General features: G+C 43.4%; 1 protein-coding gene across 1 annotated transcript; it reads left to right on the forward strand.

The window, feature by feature from the left end:
- The first annotated feature begins 49 nt into the window (after nucleotides 1-49).
- Nucleotides 50-21,937, forward strand: MRPL42 (mitochondrial ribosomal protein L42). The gene is made up of 6 exons (XM_004583262.3): nucleotides 50-70; nucleotides 3,917-4,088; nucleotides 9,254-9,317; nucleotides 10,446-10,530; nucleotides 14,593-14,756; nucleotides 21,679-21,937. The coding sequence occupies exons 2-6, from the start codon at nucleotides 4,022-4,024 to the stop codon at nucleotides 21,722-21,724; spliced, it is 426 nt and encodes a 141-aa protein (XP_004583319.2). The 5' UTR covers nucleotides 50-70; nucleotides 3,917-4,021; the 3' UTR covers nucleotides 21,725-21,937.
- The last annotated feature ends 2,442 nt before the right edge of the window (nucleotides 21,938-24,379 follow it).

A 24,379-nucleotide genomic window follows, 5' to 3' on the forward strand; every position in this document is an offset into this window, starting at 1 on the left:
TTGCCTGCCGGAAGGGCACGCCTGCCCGGAGTCTCTTAGGACCGGATGAGGACAAGATGGCGTGGTCACGGTGAGTGTGTCAGTGGAACTGCTGTGCTCTCCTCTAAAAGCGCAGCAGTAAATTGGACAGGTCCAGGTTTATAAGCAGGTGTGGAGGTCTCCGTCTGTCGTTCCTGGCAGGGCAGGCTCTGTTCTGCGGAAGGGCTGGCAGGGGGGCTCGTGTTTCTCCCTCATGCAGACAGCCTGTATCTCGTGGCTGCCAGGTTCCCTCCAGGTCAGGCTTTGAAAGCTGCTCGTAGCCCGTTCCTCACACCTCGGACTTTCTGGGCTCTGTTTTAGCTTCTCCTTTGAGTTAAATCCGGAGTCCAAGGATTTGCCCGCAGACATCGTCTCCTTGGGGTGAATAAACTTACCTCTCGCCAGGGGGAGGGGGAGCCACCTGCCATCTGCCACTGTGCATCCTTTTGGACCCTTGGTCGGTGGACTGTGAGAGTAACGGAACAGCGGGCAGGTGGATCGTTTGACCTCTGTGAGCCTTTGTTCATAATCTATAAAATGAGGATGCCTTTTTGACCAGCTAGTGAAAGAGCATGTAATTATATGAAAGTGAGTTGCCAACAGGAAAAGCGCACTGTGCACCCAGGGTTAGCAGGGCTGGTGCGCTGCCACATGAGAGGGCCCATGTCCTCATTGATCAATGCGGGGGGGTTCAGATCCCCACTGAGGCCAATTAAAAGAAGATTTAGTGGTTAGGCAGATGAGTCATTTATTCCCAACAGCCCCTAGATATCATGGTTCTTTGCCCCGTTTTTCCTTTAAGATGCTGGTCATTTAGTCAGTGATTGGCTCCAAATTTCCCACTTTGCAACCACGTCCTTAGAAGCAAGTCATTAACATTTTATAATTTAGTTGGGCATGATTCAAAATAGATGCCATATGCCATACATGATTAATGAGAATGAAGCCGCTAGCACACTCCCCACAGTAGATCTGCCTTGCTAACAGTTTGTTTTACAGTTTGCAGTCCACTTTGATATAATTATGTGCTTTCACAAGTTCATTGAAATAAGCATCTTTGTTTATAGATTGTATTACAAACTGTGAGCAAAGACTCAGAGAAGTTAAATGATTTGCCTTCAGCCACTTCTCTGCTGTGTAAAGTTCAACATCTAATACATGAAAATCCTTGGAAAATGCAATGTTAAGGTAAATGTTTGGTGCAAAAAATTGTTGACCGTGTGTGTATGAGGTATCTTCGAAAACTTGGGAACTTGGGTTATGAAAAAAAAATGTGATTTTTCTCTGAGTATTTTGCAGGAAAATAAGCTTACCATTGATTGAAATTTTACATGAATTTCCTGATGAGCTATTTATTAAGATAATGAGATTATAGGAGCTGGTGCTGTGGAATCGTAGGCTAAGACTGCTGGCTGCTCCACTTCTGATCCAGCTCCCTGCTAATGAGCTTGGGAAAGTAGCACAAGGTTTAGGCCTGTGCACCTCAACGAAGATACCAGAAAGAATCTGGCTACTGGCTTCAGATCAGCCCAGCTCTGGCTGTTGCAGCCATTGAGGTAGGGAAGCAGGAAGCAGCAGACAGAAAATCTCTTTTTTTTTTTTTTTTCTCTCTCTCTCTTTCTCTCTTTCTCTCTTTTTAAAAGATTTATTTGTTTTTATTGGAAAGACAGATTTATGGTGAGAAGGAAAGATAGAAGGATCTTACATATCCTCTGATTCACACTCCAATGGCTACAATGGCCAGAACGGAGCCAATCTGAAGCCAGGAACTTCTTCCGGGTCTACCATGCAGGTGCAGGGTCCCAAGGCTTTGTGCCATCCTCTGCTGCTTTCACAGGCCACAGGCAGGGAGCTGGACGTGAAATGGAGCAGTTGGGACACAAACTTGAGGACATAAGGGAGGTCGGTACTTGGAGGTGGAGGATTAGCTAGTGGAGCCATCACTGGGCCCATTCCCACTCTCCCTGTTTCTCAGTAGCTCTGCCTTTCAAATAAAATAAATCTTAGAAAAGAGAAATTGTTTTTCTGGGCTGCGAAATGTTCATATGAAGGTTGTATAGAAAGTTAATGAAAAGTGTGTATCATTGGCCTGGCACGATGACTCAGCAGCTAAATCTTTGTCTTGCACATACTTGGGTTCCATACTGGCGCTGGTTCATGTCCCACTTGCCATACAGCTTCTGGTTGTGGCCTGGAAAAGTAGTCAAGGATGGCCCAAAGCCTTGGGACCCTGCGCCCATGTAGGAGTCCTGGAAGAAGCTACAGCTCCTGGCTTTGGATCGGTTCAGCTCTGGCCATTGCAGCCACTTAGGAAGTGAACTAGTGGATGGAAGATCTTTCTCTATCTCCTTCTCTCTTTGTAAATCTACCTTTCCAATAACATCACCGTCTAATTCCATTTTTCCACAAGACTTTAAAAGTAAATGCCTATGTGTTCCTCTAAAGAAGTATTAATAGGTCATGGGTAGTCCCCCCCCCCCCTGCTTTTTTTTACAGATTTATTTATTTATTTTTATTTGAAAGGCTGATATACGGAGAGAAGAAGAGACAGAGAGGAAGATCTTCCTTCTGATTCACTCCCCAAGCGGCCGCAATGGCTGGAGTTGAGCCGATCCAAAGCCAGGAGCCAGGAGCTCTTTCGGGTCTCCCATGTGGGTGCAGGGTCCCACGGCTTTGGGCTGTCCTCCACTGCTTTCCCCAGGCCACAGGCAGGGAGCTGGATGGGAAGCGGGGCCGCCGGGATTAGAACCAGCGTCCATATGGGATCCTGGTGCGGGCAAGGCAAGGACTTTAACCACTATGCTATCGCTCCACCTCCCCCCTTTAAAAGATTTATTATTTTTAATTGGAAAATCAGATAAACAGAGAGAAGGAGAGACAGAGAGGAAGATCTTCCGTCTGATGATTCACTCCCCTAGTGACTGCAATGGCTGGAGCTGTGCTGATCTGAAGCCAGGAGCCTCCTTGAGGTTTCCCACACAACTGCAGGGTCCCAAGGCTTTGGGCTGTCCTCAACTGCTTTCCCAGGTCGCAAGCAGGGAGCTGGATGGAAAGCAGGGCTGCTGGGATTAGAACTGGCGCCCATATGGGATCCTGGCACATTCAAGGTGAGGACTTTAGCCACTAGGCCACTGCTTGGCCTTAAAAATATTTCTTATAATCGGGCCCGGTGGCGTGGCCTAGCGGCTAAAGTCCTCGCCTTGAAAGCCCCGGGATCCCATATGGGCGCCGGTTCTAATCCCGGCAGCTCCACTTCCCACCCAGCTCCCTGCTTGTGGCCTGGGAAAGCAGTCGAGGACGGCCCAATGCATTGGGACACTGCACCCACGTGGGAGACCCGGAAGAGGTTCCAGGTTCCTGGCTTCGGATCGGCGCGCATCGGCCCGTTGCGGCTCACTTGGGGAGTGAAACATCGGACGGAAGATCTTCCTCTCTGTCTCTCCTCCTCTGTGTATATCTGGCTGTAATAAAATGAATAAATCTTTAAAAAAAAAAAAATATTTCTTATAATCAGAAACATGAATGATATACTAAGATGCTGATTAGGGTACCTGGAAGATTGTACATGAGCATTATGAAAGTGGATACTCTACCATACATGAGTGCCTGTTTCTAAGAGTAATTTCATGTTCACTGAATACTTCATAAGTGGAAAGAGCTTCTTGGCGTGGGTAGAAGCTTGCACTAAGAAAAAGTACTGGGGACTGGCTCAATTGGCTAAATCCTCACCTTGCAAGCACCAGGGTCCTATATGGGTGTGGTTTATGTCCTGGCTGCTCCTTTTCTGATACAGGTCCCTTCTTAGGGCTGGGAAAGCATCAGAGGTTATGGTGTTATAAATATTTGTGTGTGTTCCTATAGTGTACCTTTGGTAGAACTCATTTTTTCTTTTAAACAGGGACAGAAATTGGTAGGCCTGGAAGGAGATGCTGAAAGTGGTTTTCTTGCAAACTTCTCTTTCATCCCACTTGATACGCAGCATTCACAGCATTCTGGATACGCCATGGCAGCAGCAGCAGTGAAACGGGTGATATCAAACACAGCTGTCTGGAGACATTTCTCTCCAATCCGTAAGTAGGTTTTTTTTTTTAATTGAAAGATTTTTTTTGTTGTTGTTGTTTATTTATTTGGAATTCAATTTCATAAGGACGGGGAGACAGAGAAAGTGGTTTTCCATCTGCTGGTTCACTCCTGAAATAGCAGAAATAGCTGGGACTGAGCCAGGCTGAGCAAGGAGCCTGGAGCTCAGTGTTCATCTTATGGCTGGTAGGGGCACACAGCTGCTTGGATCATTGCCTGCTACTTTGTGGATGCACATTAGCAGGGAGCTTGATTATAAGTGGAGCAGTAGGGGTCACTGCAATGCTACAGCACTGGTTCGAATCCTGGCTGTATCACTTCTCATCCAGCTTCCGGCTAATGCACTTAGGAAGGCAGCAGAGGATCCCCCAAGTGCTTGGGTTCCCATACCCACATAGGAGTTTGTAAGAAGCTACTGTCTCTTGCCTTTGGACTGGTCCTGCTCTGGACATGCAGCTGTTTGGAGAGTGAACCTGTGCATGGAAGATGTCTAATTCTATCGCTTTCTGTTTCTCTCCATCCCCCTTCTATAACTACTTTACAAATAAATAAATAGATAAATTAAAAAAAAGTGGAGCATTCAGAAGTTTTTTTTTCTGTTTTGATTTTATTTTTCTTTAATGAAAACATTTGAACATTCTTGTCAATATCTAGGATTGTAGGAATGGACTTTGCTTTGCGTAGTAAAGTCCTGTTTGTACTCGGCTGGTATTTTCTTTCTCGGGTGGTCAAGGAGCATTCAAAAGTTGAACCAGTGCTCATATGTGACTCCAGTGCTTCAGGCAGTAACTCAATCCACTATACCACAACTCTAACCCCTTTTTATTTATTTATTAGTTTTTTTTTAAGACATTTATTTTTATTGCAAAGTCAGATATACAGAGAGGAGGAGAGACAGAGAGGAAGGTCTTCCTTCTGATTCACTCCCCAAGTGAGCGCAACGGACGGTTCTGTGCCAATCCGAAGCCAGGAACCTAGAACCTCTTCCGGGTCTCCCATGCGGGTGCAGGGTGGATGGGAAGTGGAGCTGCCGGGATTAGAACCGGTGCCAATATGGGATCCTGGGGCTTTCAAGGCGAGGACTTTAGCCGCTAGGCCACGCTGTCGGGCCCATCTTTCTTTTTTTTTTACATTAAAAAAAAAAGATATATTTATGGGCCCAGCGCGGTGGCCTAGTGGCTAAAGTCTTAACCTCAAATGCACCTGGATCCCATGTGAGTGCTGGTTCTAATTCTAGCGGCTCCACTTCCCATCCAGCTCCCTGCCTGTGGCCTGGGAAAGCAGTTGAGGATGGCCCAAAGCCTTGGGACCCTGCACCGGTGTGGGAGACCTGGAAGAAGTTCCTGGCTCCTGGCTTCTGATCAGCTCAGCACCGGCCACTGCTGTCACTTGGGGAGTGAATCATCGGACGGAAGATCTTCCTCTCTGTCCTCTCTTCTGTGTATATCTGGCTGTAATAAAATGAATAAATCTTTAAAAAAAAAAAAGAAAGGTGGAAGGAAGTGTTTGATGATTTGGGTTAAAAAGTAAAGTAATGGGCGGGGCTGATGCTGTGGCATAGCAGATAAAGTAACGCCAGCATTGCATATGGACGCCAATTTGATTCCTGACTATTCCACTTCTGATTCAGCTCTGGCTGCTCTGGTTGTTTGGGGAGTGACTCAGTTTGTGGAAGATTTCTCTTTCTGTCTGTCTATATACCTGCCTTTTTTTATTTCATATTTTTTATTATTTTATGATATAGTTCTATAGGCTCTGGAGCTTCCCTTACTCCCTGCCCAAGTCCCCTCTTCCTCCTCCGCTGATATCCCCTATATTGTTACAATATATAGTTCTTAGTTCTTCGTAAACAATCTTAAGCCCAGCATTCTGCTATTTAAGTGTATGCTGACATTGTGGGCATGGACAATGGCAGAGTACAGCATCCTGTTGTCAAGGTATACCTAACAGTTTCATTAGGAGTCCAGTTTTGATCTGGAAGTAAAGATGCATACTGCGTTGTATCCTCACATCTGGGTATGATAGTCTCCATTACACAGTTACTGTACATACCCTTAAATGAAAAACCATAAAACAAAATCAGCAACAGGAAGAAAAACAGAAATTTATGCCATGCACTTATACAGCATGCTACTGAATGACTAATGTGTTGCTGAAGAAATGAAAGTCAAGAACTTCCTTGGTGAAAATAATGCTACAGTATAAACTATGAGTCAATAAAGAATTTTTTTTTAAAGATTTATGTACTTTTACTACAAAGTCAGATATACAGAGAGGAGGAGAGACAGAGAGGAAGATCTTCCATATAATGATTCACTCCCCAAGTGAGCCGCAACGGCCGGTTCTGTGCCAATCTGAAGCCAGGAACCAGGAACCTCCTCCAGGTCTCCCACGCGGGTGCAGGGTCCCAGTGCATTGGGCCAATTTCAACTGCTTTCCCAGGCCACAAGCAGGGAGCTGGATGGGAAGTGGAGCTGCCGGGATTAGAACTGGCGCCCATATGGAATCCCGGTGTGTTCAAGGCGAGGACTTTAGCCGCTAGGCCACGGCACCTGGCCCCAATAAAGAATTTAATTTGAGAAAAAAAATTGTTTTGAAGAAATGAAAATAAAAGCATCAAAATCCATGCGATAGAGTTTCTGGTAATGTTTGATAGTGAGATGTGTCTCCTGTAGCAACGGGTAGATGGGCTTGGTTTTTTGAACCAGTGTTGTTGCCTTTCACATAAGTAAAGTAAATTTAAATAAAAACCTGAAAGAAACCAAAGTAGATTTTGAAGTTTGCAAGAGTCTTTTTTTCTTTAATGATTTATTTATTTTTATTGGAAAGGCAGTTATACAAGGAGGAAGAGAGACAGACAGGAAGATCTTCCATCCGTTGCTTCATTCCCTAAGTGAGCGCAACAACCAGGGCCAAGCCAGTGCAAAGCTAAGAGCCTGGAGCCTCTTCCTATTCTCCCATGTGGGTGCAGGGTCCCAAGGCTTTGGGCTGTCCTCAACTGCTTTCCCAGGCCCCAAGCAGGGAGCTGGATGGGAAGCAGGGCTGCCACGCCAAGCCCTGCAAGATTCTTAAAAAAAAAATAAAGTAGGGCCTAGTACAGTAGCTTAGTGGCTCAAGTCCTCATCTTGCATGCACTAGGATCCCATATGGGCTCCAATTTGTGTCCTGGCAACCCTGCTTTCCTTGGTCCAATTGTGTCCATTGCTTTTCTAGGTCACAAGCTGAGCGCTGGGTAAGTGGAGCAGCCAGGACATGAACCAGCACCTGTAAAGCATGCTGGTGCTGGCAGGCTGAGTTTTTTCCAGTTGAGCCATTGCGCTAGCCACAGATTTTACTGTTTTAAAAAATAATTTTTCTGGTTTTTGTTTATTTATGTGAGATAAAAAGAGAGCTTTTTATATAGTGGTTCACTTCTCAAATGCCTGTGAGGGCTGTGCCTGGTCTGGCTGAAGCTCGATGCTCAGAACTCAATCCTGGTCTCCATTGGTGGAACCTAACTTCTGTAGCTGTCACTACTGCATCCTGGAGTTTGCATTGACAGAAATCTGGAGTCAGAAGCTTGTATCCCGACTGCTCCACTTCCCACCCAGCTCCCTGCCTGTGTCCTGGGAAAGCAATAGAGGATGGTCCAAAGCCTTGGGACCCTGTACCCATGTGGGAGACCTGGAGATGCTCCTGGCTTAGGATTGGCTCAGCACCGGCATTGCAGCTACTTGGGGAATGAAACAGCGAATGGAGGATCTTTCTCTCTCTCCTCTCTGTAAACCTGACTTTCCAATAAAAATAAATAATTTTTTTTTTAAAGATTTATTTTATTTTTATTACAAAGTCAGATATACTGGGAGGAGGAGAGATAGAAAGGAAGTGGAGCTGCCGGGATTAGAACCAGCGGCCATATGGGATCAAGGCGAGGACCTTAGCCACTAGGCCACGCTGCCAAGCCCATAAATAATTTTTTTTAAAGATTTTTCTCTCTGCTGTTTCATTTATAACTCTTTCGTTTTTTCAAAGATTTATTCATTTTATTACAGCCAGATATACAGAGAGGAGGAGAGACAGAGAGGAAGATCTTCCGTCTGATGATTCACTCCCCAAGTGAGCTGCAACGGGCTGATGTGCGCCGATCCGGAGCTGGGAACCTGGAACCTCTTCCGGGTCTCCCACGTGGGTGCAGTGTCCCAATGCATTGGGCCGTCCTCAACTGCTTTCCCCGGCCACAAGCAGGGAGCTGGGTGGGAAGTGGAGCTGCCGGGATAAGAACCGGCGCCCATATGGGATCCCGGGGCTTTCAAGGCGAGGACTTTAGTCACTAGACCACGCCGCCGGGCCCCATTTATAACTCTTAAATTTGCTGGTTTTGTGAAAAAAGGGAAAATATTATTTGAAATGTGATTATTCTGTTTATTCTGATTAGGAGAAGATAATTTAGAGTAAAATACTTGATGATTCATTACCTAATAGTCCCTTTCTATAGACTGTGTCCCTTGGAATACCCAGATGCTCCATGTTCTTTTTTGAAAAGACTAGCATGCTTGGGTACTCTCTTTCCATTCTGAACCCTGGCCCCTGCACCTGTTCATCCTTCTGCAAGGTTGTACTCACTACTTATCACCCCCTAGTTATTTTTAGTTAAGTTTTTAGCTGATCTTAGTTAATTTTTCTCTTGTTTTGATTTGAAAGACAATAAAAGAGAGATGCAGCAGCGACAGATCTATGCATGTGTTCACTCTGAACTTGCCTGGAGAGGCCAGGCTTGGGCCAGCCTGAAACCAGGATCCTAGGACTCAGACCAGGTCTCTGGGTTGTGAGGTGGAACCTGCTACCTTCCAGGGTGTGAGGTGTAGTAGTGTGAAGCTGAAGTTGTGAGCAGAACTGAAACTTGAACCCAGGCACTCTAAGTTGTGGATGTCTCAAGTGGCATATTATCTTTTGTGCCAAAAACCTGCAACTAGAATTGTTGTTCTCTGCCTGTCTCATCAGCAAGCTATATCCTTTTGGAGCCAGGGACACAGGCTTACTGGTCCCTGGTCTCAAGTACAGGTCAGTTTCACAGTAGTTGGTTAAGATCAGTTGAATGAGAGAAAATAGATCTCAATTTATGTGAGAATATGTGCTCAGATTAACCCAGTGTATTTTACTTTTTGGGGTTTTGCAGATGGAACTTTATATTGTGTTTGCCGTAAGTCTACATATTCTTCTCTTCCAGATGACTATAATTGGTATGTATTAAAATTCAGTTGAACAAATATTAGTTTTAGCTGTATCTGAAGTGATTTAATTTTATTTTCTTCCTGCTTTTCTGATTATTCTCCATGTAATTTTGTTTTAAATATTTAATGTTCTTATTTTTCCCGTATCTAAGCTTACAAATATTTTAAATAAAAAATCATTCTCATTGTGTTTTAGTGAATACTTAATTTGTCACAAGACAGGCATGCTGTCAGAAATGCTATCTTTTCTTCCTGAAGCGTGTGTTATCTCTTTGGAAAAGTTAATTTATTTTTATAGTTTTCTCTTTGAGTTCATATCCATTAGCTTAAGTAGTTATTTATTTTGTCTTTTGTTTGGTGTTGAATAATCCTAAATTATAAATATTTAATTCAACTACCATTTAAAAACTGTTTATCAAGTCCAGGGAATATGTTAAAAACTAGGAATAATAGCACACGATACTGTTTTCTTTATAGCAGAATCTGATGTGTAGAAACCACAGCATATTTTCTTATGGTTTTAATTGAAAATTACAGTAGAAATTTTTCTCTTTTGGCACTAACTTTATTGTACACTTAGAACGTACAAAGATAAAAAGTTAGAAATGATGTCTATGTAACAGCTTTTTAATCTAAAAAGGTTGAATTTCTGTGTTTGTATTATCTAAAACTATCTTTTACCACAGAGCATTTGATCAGTTACATGTGCATTGAAGACTTGTTCTAGCATTCAATCTTTTTTTGGTGCGTGAATTTCTGTTTTAAATTTTTTTTTTTAGCGTACTCAGTGTGATTTGTAGATACACTTCCAAGAACATAGTGATATTCCCTCCCTCCCACTTGTTATTGTACCTTAAACTCATGGTAAGGCAGTCTGATGCCTAATCCTCTATTAGCCGAGATACATTTTAGAGCCAGTGACTAGTTGTTCATCTCTAGAGGATACTTTGTTGAAGAAGTTGAGCTGATGTCTTCTGTGGGCTGGTCTTGAGTTGCCTCCTAAATTACAGGCACTGGATTTTCTAATCTGGTCACATAGCATCTGTTGTTCAACCATTTATGATTAATTAATTATAACTGATTTTTTAATCATTCTGTCTTGAATACACTGTAACACTTTTTTTTTTTTTTTTAAAGCAAAGTAGAACTTGCTTTGACATCGGATGGCAGGACTATAGTATGTTATCATCCTTCCGTGGATATTCCATATGAACATACCAAAGTACGTGTAAGAGCATCTCTAGAAGTTTTTAATTTGCTTTAGAAATATTCATTCTACATGTTTGCACTAGATGTTCATTTATAGATAAGGATTGTCTGAATTTTTAAGCTGTTTATTATCCTAAAGATTTATTTATTGGAAAGGTAGGGTGACAGGAAAAGAGTGAATTTTCCATCTGCTGATTCATTCCGTAAATGGTTGCAGTAGCTGCGTCTGGAGCAGGCAAAAGCCAAGGGACAGGGACTCATTCTGGTCTCCTGCATGGGTGGCAGAGTCCATGTGCATGGGTACCAGAAGGAAGCTAATGTACCAGAAGTGAAGCAGACAAGGCTTGACCTGGTACTCTGACATGGACCGTTGGCATTGAGAGTGGTGGGTTAATCCTTTGCCTGCCCCTATATGGTACTGATATTTTAAAGCGCGAATATTATTTTATTTTATCCTATTTTATTCCATTTTAATGGTCTTTAAACAGTTGATCAGGGTGGGAAGGCTCGAGGACTAGGGGAAAGCAGGTGAGACCACTATTTCCACACCTTTATCTTCTTCTAAATCTGGGAGTAGGGGGTAGACAAGGGGCGAAGCCACACCCAGCCTCTCAACCACCTTAGTACCCAGGGATGAGGAATGGCCACCTAATGTCATCCCCTGGTTCCTGATGTGGGACATGCTCCGAGGGTTCTGTTCAAGTGGTCTCCATAGTTCTGACATGCTTTAGATCTCACAGATCCGAGGATGAGGAAATCCTTCCAAGGTCCATTGGCTAACATGGTCTACCTCTATGTGCATCTGGGTATGCTGTCCACTGCACCGTCTTCAGTAACTGAGGTGCCCTGTTCAGACACATGCACTTCATGGTTGAATCACAAGTCCTGCCACTCTCCCCATGGTTGGAGTTCTAAGTCCAGCAATTTAGTTGGGGGTACCCTTAAAGAAATCTTTTTTGAGGTGATCCCAGACCTGGCTTCCATGTGCTCCTGCCAGTATGCGGTTCATCCGCATCAGCCTACACACAGAGATAGCTGTGATTGCTGGGTCAGTTCTGTCTCCAGCAAAGCAATGCATGTTACAACCCTTTCCAACCCAGCCCACTACACACTTGGCCTCCATATATGCCATCAGGTGCTGTAGCCCAGTCAGAGGACTCCCAATGGAAAACCTTAATCTGTCCCAGTCCCAGCTTCATGTTCACCAGCAGAAACAGTGGCCCAACGGTGATGGTGGTGGGGTTCCCCATATGTCTTACCAGGCTTGCACCCGCCCTCCCCCCACCCAGGCCTTGAGTGTGCTGGTCTGGTATGGCTCATCTCACCTCAGCATATGTCAGTGGGTGCTATAGTCTGGCCTGGCCTGGGCTGGTAAGTGCTGCTGCCCAACCTGGCCTAGCCAGCCCCCAGTCTCATTCCTAATGTGAACTGGTTGGTGCTGCTGCCTGACCCAGCCCATCCCGTACTCCATCCTGGTTCTCAGATCTGTCAGTGGGTGTTATGAACTGGCCTAGGCTGACCCGCCCCCCAGACTTGACTCCCCACACGTATGTTGGTGGGTACTGCAACCTGGCCTGGTCTGGGCTGCTCTTTGTTTTGGTTGTTGCTCTCATTTGCAGGGACTGCATCATGGCAAAAGAGTTCCCCAAGCTCCTCTATCAGGTTTCCTCCTAGTGCACATCTTGGGCATACTGATGGGTCCTTGGCCCTAGCTGACGTAGTCTACCTCCTGTCCTGGCAGGAACAGTGGCCTTGCCCAACCAGCCCATACCCATTCCGGTTCTTACTGTAGAGTGTTACAACCCAGCCATACCTGGTCCATGCCCTGACAAAGCTCTCATGTGATTCAGCAGGAGACCAGACCTAGCCCAGTCTAGCTCATTCTACACACATCTTAGCTTCCTTGCTGATGTGACTGGGAAAGTAGTAGAAGGTGGCCCAAGTGCTTTAGGCCTCTGCACCCACATGGGAACCTCTGGCTCCTGGCTTTAGACTGGCCCAATTCCAGCAGTTGCAGGTAATATCTCTCTTTCTGTCGCTTTCCCTATCTTAGTAACTTCAACTTTGAAATAAATAAATAGATCTTAAGAAAAAATGTTCACTGACAAAGAGAAAGATCTTCCATCTGCTGATTCATTCCCCAAATGTGTGCAGTGCCTGAGGCTGGGTCAGGCCAAAGCCAGAAGCATGGAACTCCTTCTGGTCTCTCACATACATTCAGCTGTACAAATGCTTGGACCATCTCCTATTGGTTTCTCAGGCATGTTAGCTGAGAGCTGGATTGGAAATGGAGCTGCCATGATTTGAACCAGCACCAATTTGGGACACTGGCACTACAGGCATACTGGTACACAACAGTGCTCACCCTAAGGGGAAATATTTAAAGGTGAAATGAAGATAAGAATTATATGTATTATTTTGAAATAATCATCTTGGACCCAGCATGATGGCTCAGTGGCTAAATCCTTGCCTTGTATGTGCCAGGATCCCATATGGGTGCTGGTTCATGTCCCAGCTGCATCCAGCTCTCTGGGGAGTGAACCAAATGGATGGAAGATCTTCCTCTCTGTCTCTCCTCCTCTCTCTGTAAGTCTGCCTTTCAGCTCTTCATTGGAAATGATTACTTTTTCATTGGAAAGGCAGTACATACATAGGAGTAGTAACAGAGGAAGATCTTCTGTCCACTGATTCACTCCCCAAGTTGCCACAGCGGCCAGAGCTGAGCCAATCCAAAGCCAGGAGCCAGAAGCCTCCTCTGGGTCTCCCATGTGGGCACAGGATCCCAACGTTTTGGGGGCGGTTCTCTACTGCCTTTCCAGGCCACAAGCAGGGAACTGGATGGGAAGCGGGGTCGTCGGAACATGAACCAGCACCCATATGGGATACCTGCACATGCAAAGCAAGAGCTTTATCTATTAGGCTACTGCACCAGGCCCATAAATATTTTTTTAAAAAAGGAAAAACAAGAAATAATAATCCTTGGATTCAAGGATCAATAACATGGGTGGTGTTGGTCCCGGGTTCAGTAGGCAGTTGCAGGGCAGGTGTGTGTCTTTGTGTGAGCCTTTGCCAAGGTTGTGCTTTAGACAGCCTGTTGAGATGGTTATTGCCATAAGCAGGTGTATGTGAGATCCCCTCCCTTCATAACCTGCCTTTATTTGCTTATTGATTGATTTGGTAGGTTTTGGCAGGTGCATCCATTTTGATTCTGATAGCTTTCACAGCTCTGTTTTTCAGTCCTCAGGATAGGTAATGATTTACAAGACATATTAATCTGTCACTTTTTGTAAAGAGATGATCTTTTCAAAATCATTTAAATATTTAGGAAGTATTTCCTTATAAAGTCCATTTAAATATTTTTTTTCTTGTTTTAGGCCTTAAAAGGAATGTTAGTAACTATTTACATTTATTGAACTGTTAGAGTATCAGGCATAGCTAAGCACACTTTATATCATTTCACTTCATCCTCAGCAAATCTTTCAGAGATATATTTTACTCTTTTTTTAAAAAGGAAATTTGAGTTAAATAAGCTGTACAAGAGCTAGTAAGTGACAGAATCAGAGGCTGATGCCCAAGATTTTGTTCTCTTCATTATATCATCTCCTTATTTTCTCTTACACTAGGAGGGAATAATGTACTCATTACAACACAGCTCAGTAAGGGGTTCCTTGTGGGTTGAGGTTGAGAAGCCTCCCATACTGTGGATGTACTTGAAGCCAGGAGCCTGGAACTCCATTTGTGTCTTCCATGGCTCAGATACTTGAGCCATTCTCCAGGGCCTTCTCATGCACATTAGCTAGATCATAAGTGGAGTGGCCAGTATTGGAGCCGGTGCTCTTGAGGGATACTGAATCTTAGGCTGCAGTTTAATGTGCTGTACCACAGTTCTTGTTCCTATTTCTGATTCTTTGTTGAGTTATTCAACCAAGTGGAACCGTCTTGATTAGTTAGTTGTTTATCGTCCCTGAAATACTGTAGTGAATGACTAGATGTGGTAATTGTATTATTGGAAACTTAATCAAGTGTTGAACTTGTGTGTGCCTACATTTTGATGCTTTTGCTGATTGTTTCACAGCCTATCCCTCGACCAGATCCTGTGCTTAATAATGAAGAAACGCATGATCAAGTGCTGAAAACCAGACTGCAAGGAAAGAGTGAACACCTTGAGCAGGGACCCATGGTGGAGCAACTTAGCAAGGTGTTCTTCACTACTAAGCACCGCTGGTATCCTCATGGACAGTAAGTTCTGTTTCTTCAGCTCCACCCTCACACATTAAAAGAACATGTAACTTTCTTTGCATGGCCTGAGAAAGCAGCAAAGGATGGCTGCACCCATGTGGTAGACCCAGAAGAAGCTCCTGGCTCCTGGCTTCTGATCAGCTCAGCTCCAGCCTTTGCAGCCAGTAGGGTAGTGAACTAGCAGATGGAAGACCTTGTCTCTGTGTCTCGCCTCTCTCTAAAAATCTGCCTTTTAAATAAAAAATAATGCATCCTTTTTTTTAAAAAAAAGATTTATTTATTTTTATTAGAAAGTCAGATATACAGAGTGGAGGAGAGACAGAGAGGAAGATCTTCCATCTGATGATTCACTCCCCAAGTGAGCCGCAATGGCTGGTGCTGCGCCGATCCGAAGCCAGGATCCAGGAACTTCCTCCAGGTCTCCAATGTGGGTGCAGAGTCCCAAGGCTCTGGGCTGTCCTCGACTGCTTTCCCAGGCCACAAGCAGGGAGCTGGATGGGAAGTGTAGCTGCCGGGATTAGAACCGGCACCCATATGGGATCCCTGCGCGTTCAGGGCGAGGACTTTAGCTGCTAGGCGTAGTGCCGGGCCCCTCTTTTTTTTTCAAAGATTTATTTTGAAGGAAGAGTTGGGGCAGAAGGAGAGAGAAAGAGGGACAGACAGAGTTATTTTCCATCTGCTGATTCACTCCGCAAATACCAAGAACATGTGGGGCTGGGCCAGGCTAAAGCCAGGAGGCAGGAACAGCATCCTGTTCCACATGGGTGGCAGAAACCTAGGTCCTTAGGCCGTTGTCTGCTGCCTCCTGGGTATGTATTAGCAAGAACCCACATCCGAGGCAAAGAGGCTGTGCAATGATTCCAGGTATTCTGTCCAACGTGGAGTGTGAGCTGTAGAATGTGGTAGCTTAACTCACTGTGCCGTAGTAGCCACCCCTTCCTTGATTTCAGTGGAAGAACTTAATGAGTTTTTCAAGAGTTCTTACAGATCTTACTATACCATAATAGTTGTTTAATATGTCATTTGCATTCATCTTTTTGATAAGTAGGTGGCTTTGTCCTTTATCTGTTTCTTTAGAAGATTTGGATTTGCTATTAAAAAAATAGATGCATCTCATGACTGGGCAATATATATTGTACATAGCTTTTTAGATAACTAATTGTTGATCTGTTTGCAAGTGCTCACTGCACATTATTTAGTTGCTTGGAAGACAGAATGATAGAAATATAGACAGATCATCTATCCATTGGTTCACTGCTCAGCTGACTGTCCCCTATGAGTGGCAGGGCCAGGCCCTTAGGCCATCATTCACTGCCCTCTCAGGCACACAGAAGGGAACTGGATCAGAACTAGTGCAGCTGGCGCTCAGACTAGCACTCTGACAGGGAATGCCGTTGTCATTTGCTGCAGCTTAGCTCACTGAACCTCCGCATGGGTCCAAGTGCTCACACTGTTTCTTTTTCTCTTATTAGGATCTATTTATTTTTGTTTCAAAGGCATATCTTTTTTCTTTTTTTTTTCTCCATTGCTGTAGTCTTGTTTGGCAGTGAGGAAGATGAGTCAGTGTTGGGTTGAGTCTGAAGGCTCTGTCCTCTGGTGGGTCACAGGTCTGAGAGCAGGTGGATCTGTGGATCTGCAGCCCCAGCAGTCTTTTGTTTCATTTCTTGTAACCAACTCACTGAAGTTTACTGTGGTGTATAACCTGAAGGGAGCCAGAGTGAAGGCAAATAGACTATTCAGAGTCTTAAAACCAAGCATGTAAGAGTCCAATATTTGTATCTAATATCCTCACTGGTGTTTAATCTTACTTACTGATTTAATCTTATTACTGCAAATTAGCTTTTGGCTTCCATTTAAGTTAATCTCCTGATATGTCTTTTCCCATCAGGATTATTAGGCACTTTCAATTGTAAACAGGCTTTAATTAGATGGATTTGATTGTTCCCATATCTAGCCTAATAAAGAGCTCAGCAGCAAATCTCAGGTACTGGTTTATGTATATAAAGAGAAGTGTTACCAGAACCATCCTTTCAAGTCATTCTACAGTGTCTGTTTAGTATCTATGTAAATATTTTGGGTTAATGTAATGGAATCCGTTTGCAAATATTCGTTTCTAGATATTCCAGGCTAATTCTCCTGAAACCTCAGGCAACATATAGAAATACTTTACCAAATGTTTTTTAATTTTTAAGTTATTGCAATAAAAGAAAAATAGGACTACTATGAGTTTAATAACTAAGGTTGGAATAACATCTTTTTAAATAAATTGTTTCATGAGAATGTGTAAACTGCCATCTTGTTTGTTTATTTTGTAAAGCTCAGGCAGAGTTTTATTAGGGGAGAGAGTCTGACAGCCAGAGGATTTTGACTGAGTACCAGAAGTTTGAATTCTTAGCACAGGAAGTGGGTGATAAGGAAACTGAAACGTTGGGCTTTGAAGTCAATTTGCCTTTGCCTGAATGCATTTTTTTTTTCAAAATATTCAGTTATGTAAAAGGTTGATTTTTAAAAATAGCATATATGACCTTGAGGCTTCTGCTACTTCCTGTGTGATGGTATAGATGATAAAAACAAATTAGCTTCACATTCACCTAAAGTTTTGAGATGTCAGATATGTTCTTTCAAAGGAACTGCTTCTACAAATCCGTTTATTTCCTGCTTCCTGTGAGGATCTGCACTCCTAGCTGCTTTGTGAATTGTTGCTGAGACACTCCATGGCTGCTCAGGAGACATCTCCCTTCCCAGCGTCACCACTGCCCAGGAAGCCAGCACACTTGTGCTTTCAGTACCAGCACTGTACCCACGCTCTACTTCCTGTCTTCAGGCCTCCTCAGTGCGCATGCAAAAAATCCAGAGTAACAGAGCATTTCCTTAGAGTACATTTCTTTGTAGAACACCATTTTTATGGGAACTGGACCTGTTACTCTAATAATGTTGTTGTAACATTTATTTATTTATTTATAGAGGGAGAGGGAGTGAGATAGATCAATATTGCATCCTCTGGTTCACTCTCCAAATAGTTGCAACAGCCAGGGTTGGACCAGGCTCAAGCCAGGAACCCAGAATTCCATCTGTGTCTCCAACATGAGTGGAGGAGACCTAAGTACTTGGATTATTTCTTTTTTTTCTTTAAAGATTTATTTATTTTTATTACAAAGTCAGATATACAGAGAGGAGGAGAGACAGAGAGGAAGATCTTCTGTCTGATGATTCACTCCCCAAGTGAGCTGCAATGACCGGTGCTGCGCCGATCCGAAGCCAGGAACCAGGAACCTCTTCCAGGTCTCCCACGCGGGTGCAGGGTCCCAAGGATTTGGTCTGTCCTTGACTGCTTTCCCAGGCCACAAGCAGGGAGGTGGATGGGAAGTGGAGCTGCCGGGATTAGAAATGGCGCCCATATGGGATCCCGGGGCTTTCAAGGCAAGGACTTTAGCCGCTAGGCCACGCTGCCGAGCCCTACTTGGACTATTTCTCTGTGTTCTTAGGTGTCTTGTCAGGAAGCTGGATTAAAAGTGGAGTGATTGGGACTTGAGCCAGTGCTCATATGGGATGCCTACATTATAGGCAACAGCTTAACCAACTGTGCCCTAGTACAATAACTTTGAATGCCATCTGCCTGTTAATGACTCCCATATCTATCTCTGGTCAAGGCCCTTCCCTGGCCCACTAGGCTTCTGCATCTGACTACCTACTTAACATATCTGATAGGCATTCCTGACTTACTAGGTCTCTATCTCATCATCGCTCTTAAAGAAAATAATAAATTAAATAGTTTCCCTAACTGTAAAACTGTTGAAAGAAGAAAGAATGGAAGGAAGGTTGAATGGAGAATAAGAAAAATCTGGAAATAAACCATAAATATCTGAAATAAACAACAATCCTATAAATGACAATGCATTTTATTATGAAGTGATACATTTTATTATACAGAATCAATTTGTTCCTATAAAGGCAACAAAAAATAGGTACCACCATCAGTAGGAAACACATTTGAAGATCTACTTAGTATAAATTGGAAGAGTAAGTGCTGCTCTGGATTAAGAACTGGGAACCAACGTTCCAGATGTCACTGAGTCATTGTGATGTGTCTCAGTTTGCCAGGAACAGTCTTAGCTTAATTCTCTTGTTAATTATTAATAGTGCTGCCTATATTCTCTGTAAAAACTCCCAGTCTGCATGAGAGACTACAGGGTCACCTTAAAGGTGTTTGCTTCTGGCTGGTGATTATAGTGTATGTGCACATTCATATTTGATACATAATCTGTAAATGCTATTTGACCTGTGTTGAGTATATTTTAGAACTTTGTTAGGTTGGTTTAGGACTGTAAGGAGCTCTAACTTTCAGGGAGTCTTGAGTTAATAAATGTAGTTGAACAGTTTACGCTGTATCATTTTAAAAAGCTGATTCGGGCCGGGCGGCGTGGTCTAGCGGCTAAAGTCCTCGCCTTGAACGCCCTGGGATCCCATATGGGTGCCGGTTCTAATCCCGGCTGCTCCACTTCCCATCCAGCTCCCTGCTTGTGGCCTGGGAAAGCAGTCGAGGACGGCCCAAAGCTTTGGGACCCTGCACCCACGTGGGAGACCCGGAAGAGGTTCCTGGTTCCCGGCATCGGATCGGCGCGCACCGGCCGTTGCGGCTCACCTGGGGAGTGAAACATCGGATGGAAGATCTTCCTGTCTCTCCTCCTCTCTGTATATTCGGCTTTCCAATAATAATAAAATCTTTAAAAAAAAAATAAAATCTTTAAAAAAAAAAAGATCATTCATGACATTTTTAGAATTCTTGACTTCATTAATGATTTGAGAAATTATGAATCCACTTCCTAGAAAAACACAGAAAAGATTTTTTTCAGATAATTTCAAGAGGTTAATGACTTCCCAGACCATTTCTAAAGTCCTTATGCTGACAGCCAGAGGCTGTGAGAGAACACCTTCCAGACACTATCGCAGTGGTGAAACCTCAACTGGAACCCTTTAGGAAACCATAACTTCTGTGCCAGTGTAAGTGCTTATAGAAATATCTATTTTGGTAGTGTTTTGCAAGGTGTACTTTGTTACAACTTATTTTTGCATGGTAGTGTGTATAGATGCACTTTGTTCTTTGCTGCTTAATGTCTGCATTTTATTGAAAAATATATATTGGAAAAATTAATGTAAAAGTAAGCTGCCTATAAATTTTGATGCTATTTACATAGTTTATCAGGGTGGGAAGGGTCAAAGATCAGGGGAAAGTGGGCAAGACCATTGTTTACATATTTTCCTTTTTCTTCTTGCTATATCTGGGGGAGGAGGGAGGAAACAGGGAGAAGCCACACCCAGCCTCCCCACCGCCTCACTACCCAGGGATGGGGAACGGCCACCCGATCTCATCCCAGGGTTCCCGTTGTGGAGCACTTTCTAAGGGTTCTGCTCATGTGGGTTTGATAATTCTGAGATGTTGATATCGCTGCTCCAAGGATGGGGATATCCTTCCCAGGTTAATTGGCTGACATAGTCCACCTCTGAGTTTCCATTCGCCCATAAGTTTGCTGTCAAACTTCATCGGGGTAGTTGATCAATTTATTCTGCCCTCCTTCTTCTGCAAACCAATGGGTGCTGCAGCCCAACCCTGCCCTGCCCACCACACTCCCACCTGTCAGTATTTAAATCAGTAAATAAGTACATGCAAAGAAGCAAAAGAAAAAATTTTCATGATGAATGACTCAAAAATGATCACTGCTAACAATACATTTCATTTCTCTGTATCTATGCACACATTTTTAATTTGCTTTCTTTTTTTAAAGATTTATATATTTTTATTGCAAAGTCAAATATACAGAGAGGAGGAGAGACAGAGAGGAAGATCTTTCGTGCAATGACTCACTCCGCACTCCCCAAGTGGCTGCAATGGCCAAAGCTGAGTCAATCTGAAGCCAGTAGCCACGAGCTTCTTCTGGGTCTCCCACACGGGTGCAGGGTCCCAAGGCTTTGGGCCATCCTCGACTGCTTTCCCAGGCCACAAGCAGGGAGCTGGATGGGAAGCAGGGATGCTGGGTTTAGAACTGGCGCCCATATGGGATTCCTGCATGTTCAAGCAAGGACTTTAACCGCTATGCTATCGCACTGGGCCCTGATACTGGTTCTAATCCTAGCAGCCCCACTTCCCATCCAGCTTCTTGCTTGTGGCCTGGGAAAGCAGTGGAAGATGGCCCAAGGTTTGGTACCCTGCACCCGTGTGGGAGACCAGGTAGAGGCTTCTGGTTTCTGGTTTCAAACTGGTGCAGTTCCGGCTGTTGCAGCTTCCTTGCTGTAAGACCAATTTCTGTGTTCTAATTTGAGACCAGTAATTCAGATTATTGTCGAAATTATCCTCAGGATCTGGATCTGAAAGAAATTTCCCCCAATGCTTAGTTCATAGAAAATAATTTTTTGTAATGAGAGAATGTGGCTTAATGCAAGAAGTATTTGAGGAGCCTGTGTTGTAGTTTAACAGCGTAAGCTGTCACCTATAGCACTGGCATTCCATATTGGTGGTGGTCTCATTTCCTGCAGCTCTACTTCCAATCCAACTCCCTGCTAATGTGCCTGGGAAAGCAGTGAAATGGGGCTCAATTGTTTGGACCCCTGTACCCAAGCGGGAGACCCAGATGAAGCTCCTGGCTTCTGTCATCAGCCCATCCCAGAGTCTGCTGTCGCAGCCATTTGGTGTTTGAAGCAGCAGATAGAAGAACTCCCTCTGTGTATGCTCTCTCTAGAATTCTGCCTTTCAAATAGAGAAAATCTTTTTTTTTTTTCCAAGTATTTACTTTGTATATATAAAGTTCATTTGATTTTTGAAATTGTTGTAATGAACAGCAAAATGATGATAGGAATTTTAAGATGTCTATCAAGAGTCATTAACTTTCATTACAATAATTTCACCAACTATTTTCTTGTCTTCAAGTTATCACAGACGTCGTAAGAAGCTGGATCCTCCCAAGGACAGATGATGCTGAGGTTCTTGGAATCAAAGAAGAATGCTGTCCTGTGCTCCAGTTTCCATTTGAGAAAATTCAGTCTGGTATCTTCACCTTATATGTTATATAGTAAAAAAAATCATTAAATATTCTCTCATGTAGCAGAATGTGTTTGTCTTTATATATAAGTAATTTTGGATTTGATTCTCAGGAAAATCTATTTCATCTTTATTTTTGAGGCAAAGTCTGTATTTTATATGTGTAGATGAGTATTTTTACATCATCAGCGTACATATAGTTCAGACCTATGGAATGCTTAAAATCTGTTCTCTTTATATCAACAAAAAATGTAAAACAGACAGAAAGTACAATTCAGAAAAATTCCATGGCACTCTCTCTTTTTTAAAGATTTATTTAGATTTATTGGAGAGACAGATTTATAGAAAAGGAGAGACTGAGAAATGTTTTTCATCTACTGGTTCACTCCCCAAATGGCAACAGTAGTTGGAGCTGAACCAATCTAAAGTCAGGAGCCAGGAGCTGCTTTCGCGTCTCTACGTGGATGCACGGTTCCAAGGCTTTCCCATCCTCCACGGTTTTCCCAGGCTATAATCAGGGAGCTGGATGAGAAGCAGAACAGCTGGGACACAAACCAGCGCATATGTGGTATGCTGGCACTTGGAGGAGGAGGATTCATGGCTCTCCTTTTGAGAGAAAGTTTTAAATTACCTTGAAAATAAATTCACTGAGTCCATGGAGAAACTAGATGTTAAAGTGTTTCCATTGGTTTCTAGGAGATAAGTAATTACATTATGAGATAGTTCCTGGTTTCTCTAGTCCCTTTCCATACATTATTAGATTCTCAATAATAATGCCTTGAAGAAATGACATTTGCATTTTACAGAATAAGTTAAACTACTTGAACCCTGCCTACACTAAGTGGGAGAGGTAGGATCAAAATTGTCAGGCTCCAAAGATTACTTTTTTTCTTTTTTTTTTTTAAGATTTATTTATTTTATTACAAAGTCACATATACAGAGACAAGGAGAGACAGAGAGGAAGATCTTCTGTCCGATGATTCACTCCTCAAGTGAGCTGCAACGGCCGGCGCGCGCCCATCTGAAGTCGGGAACCTGGAACCTCTTCCGGATCTCCCACGTGGGTGCAGGGTCCCAATGCTTTGGGCCTTCCTCTCCTGCTTTCCCAGGCCACAAGCAGGGAGCTGGTTGGGAAGTGTAGCTGCCGGGATTAGAACCGGCGCCCATATGGGATCCCGGGGTGTTCAAGGCGAGGACTTTAGCTGCTAGGCCACGCCGCCGGGCCGAATTACTTTTTTGCTATTGCTAAGAATATACAATCCTAGAGATTGTCGTAGAAAGCATGTTTGTTTGGAAGGATTTTTTTTTCTTTTCTTGGCTGTCTTAAAAAATAGGCCAGTTTCAGATTACATGCAAAGAACTTCATCTGTATGGTTAAAGTATTATAACAGAGTTGAGCATGTTGACAGATTGCTCTGCTGTTTCTTACCCACTTCTGTACGATCCTTGTAACACAGGTGCTGCCCCCTGAAATATCTGTTTAGGAGGTGATAAGTCATTTAAGAAGCTGGAAGAGTCCATTATTCAAATTTGTGAAGTATTTACTGCATTGATAGAATTGTTGAGAGAAATACTTCTTCATTCAAAGTCTGTTGCTCAGTGGTGTTTTGTTTTTGTTTATTTGTTTGTTCTAGTTTTAAAGCAAGATTTATTAGAAAAGCTGCGAAATGAGGCTCTTGTCCTAGTGTCTGGAGGGGGCTTTGAGATAGAAAAGACCCTTACCCCCTGCCATAGTGGCGGGAGGAAATGTGGAAAAGAAAGACCCCTAGTGGTGTTCTTCTAATAAAGGATCTCCAGATGGAGGTTTGAGTAGCCAATAAGATGTCAGAAAGGATGAGTATACAGGAGTTCAGGAAATATAATGGTGACTGCTACCCAAAGAAAGTGGTTTTAAGCGGTTTATCTTTTTTTTACTAATATTAATATTTTGGAGAAATTAAATAGAAAGACTGTCATAGAACTTGATACATTTTATCATCTCTATTGATAAAAATCTCTTCAGGTTGATTTACTCTAAATTTAAAAGCTCAGTATATACAGTATGAAGGTTGGAAGAGTAGAGTGTGGTGTTGTGGTGTTGCTGCAGGGCTCACATCTGTGGGTACAGATTCAGGTCCCCGCTGCTCTACCTGTGATGCATCCCCCTGCTGCTGGGCCTGGGAAATCAGCGGAAGATGGCCCACTTGGGCCCCCGCACCATGTGAAACCTGGATGACGTTCCGGCTCCTGCCTTTGGCCTGGCCCAGCCTTGTGGCCATTTTGGCGGTGAACCAGGAGATGGAAGATTGTCTTGCTCACTTGTTTTCTCTCTTTCTGTCTCTTCTTCCCTCGATTCTCTGCATAACTTTGTCTTCCAAGTAAACAAAAATAAATCTTGAAAAAAAGAGTAAGAAATTAAACCAAAATAGAATAAGAAAATTTTGCTTCCAAATGCTAGGATTACTAAATAGAGATAATACCCCAACCACATACTCAGGTTGTGGCTTTGGAGAAGTAACTGTATTGTACTAGAAGTATAAATTGGCACCCTGCTTCCTAAAGCTTTGGTTTTAGTAGGTTTTAATTAAAATGGTTCATATTCTATCTCAGT

The sequence above is a fragment of the Ochotona princeps genome, chromosome 15 (assembly GCF_030435755.1).
Source record: "Ochotona princeps isolate mOchPri1 chromosome 15, mOchPri1.hap1, whole genome shotgun sequence".
NCBI classification, from domain to species: domain Eukaryota; kingdom Metazoa; phylum Chordata; class Mammalia; order Lagomorpha; family Ochotonidae; genus Ochotona; species Ochotona princeps.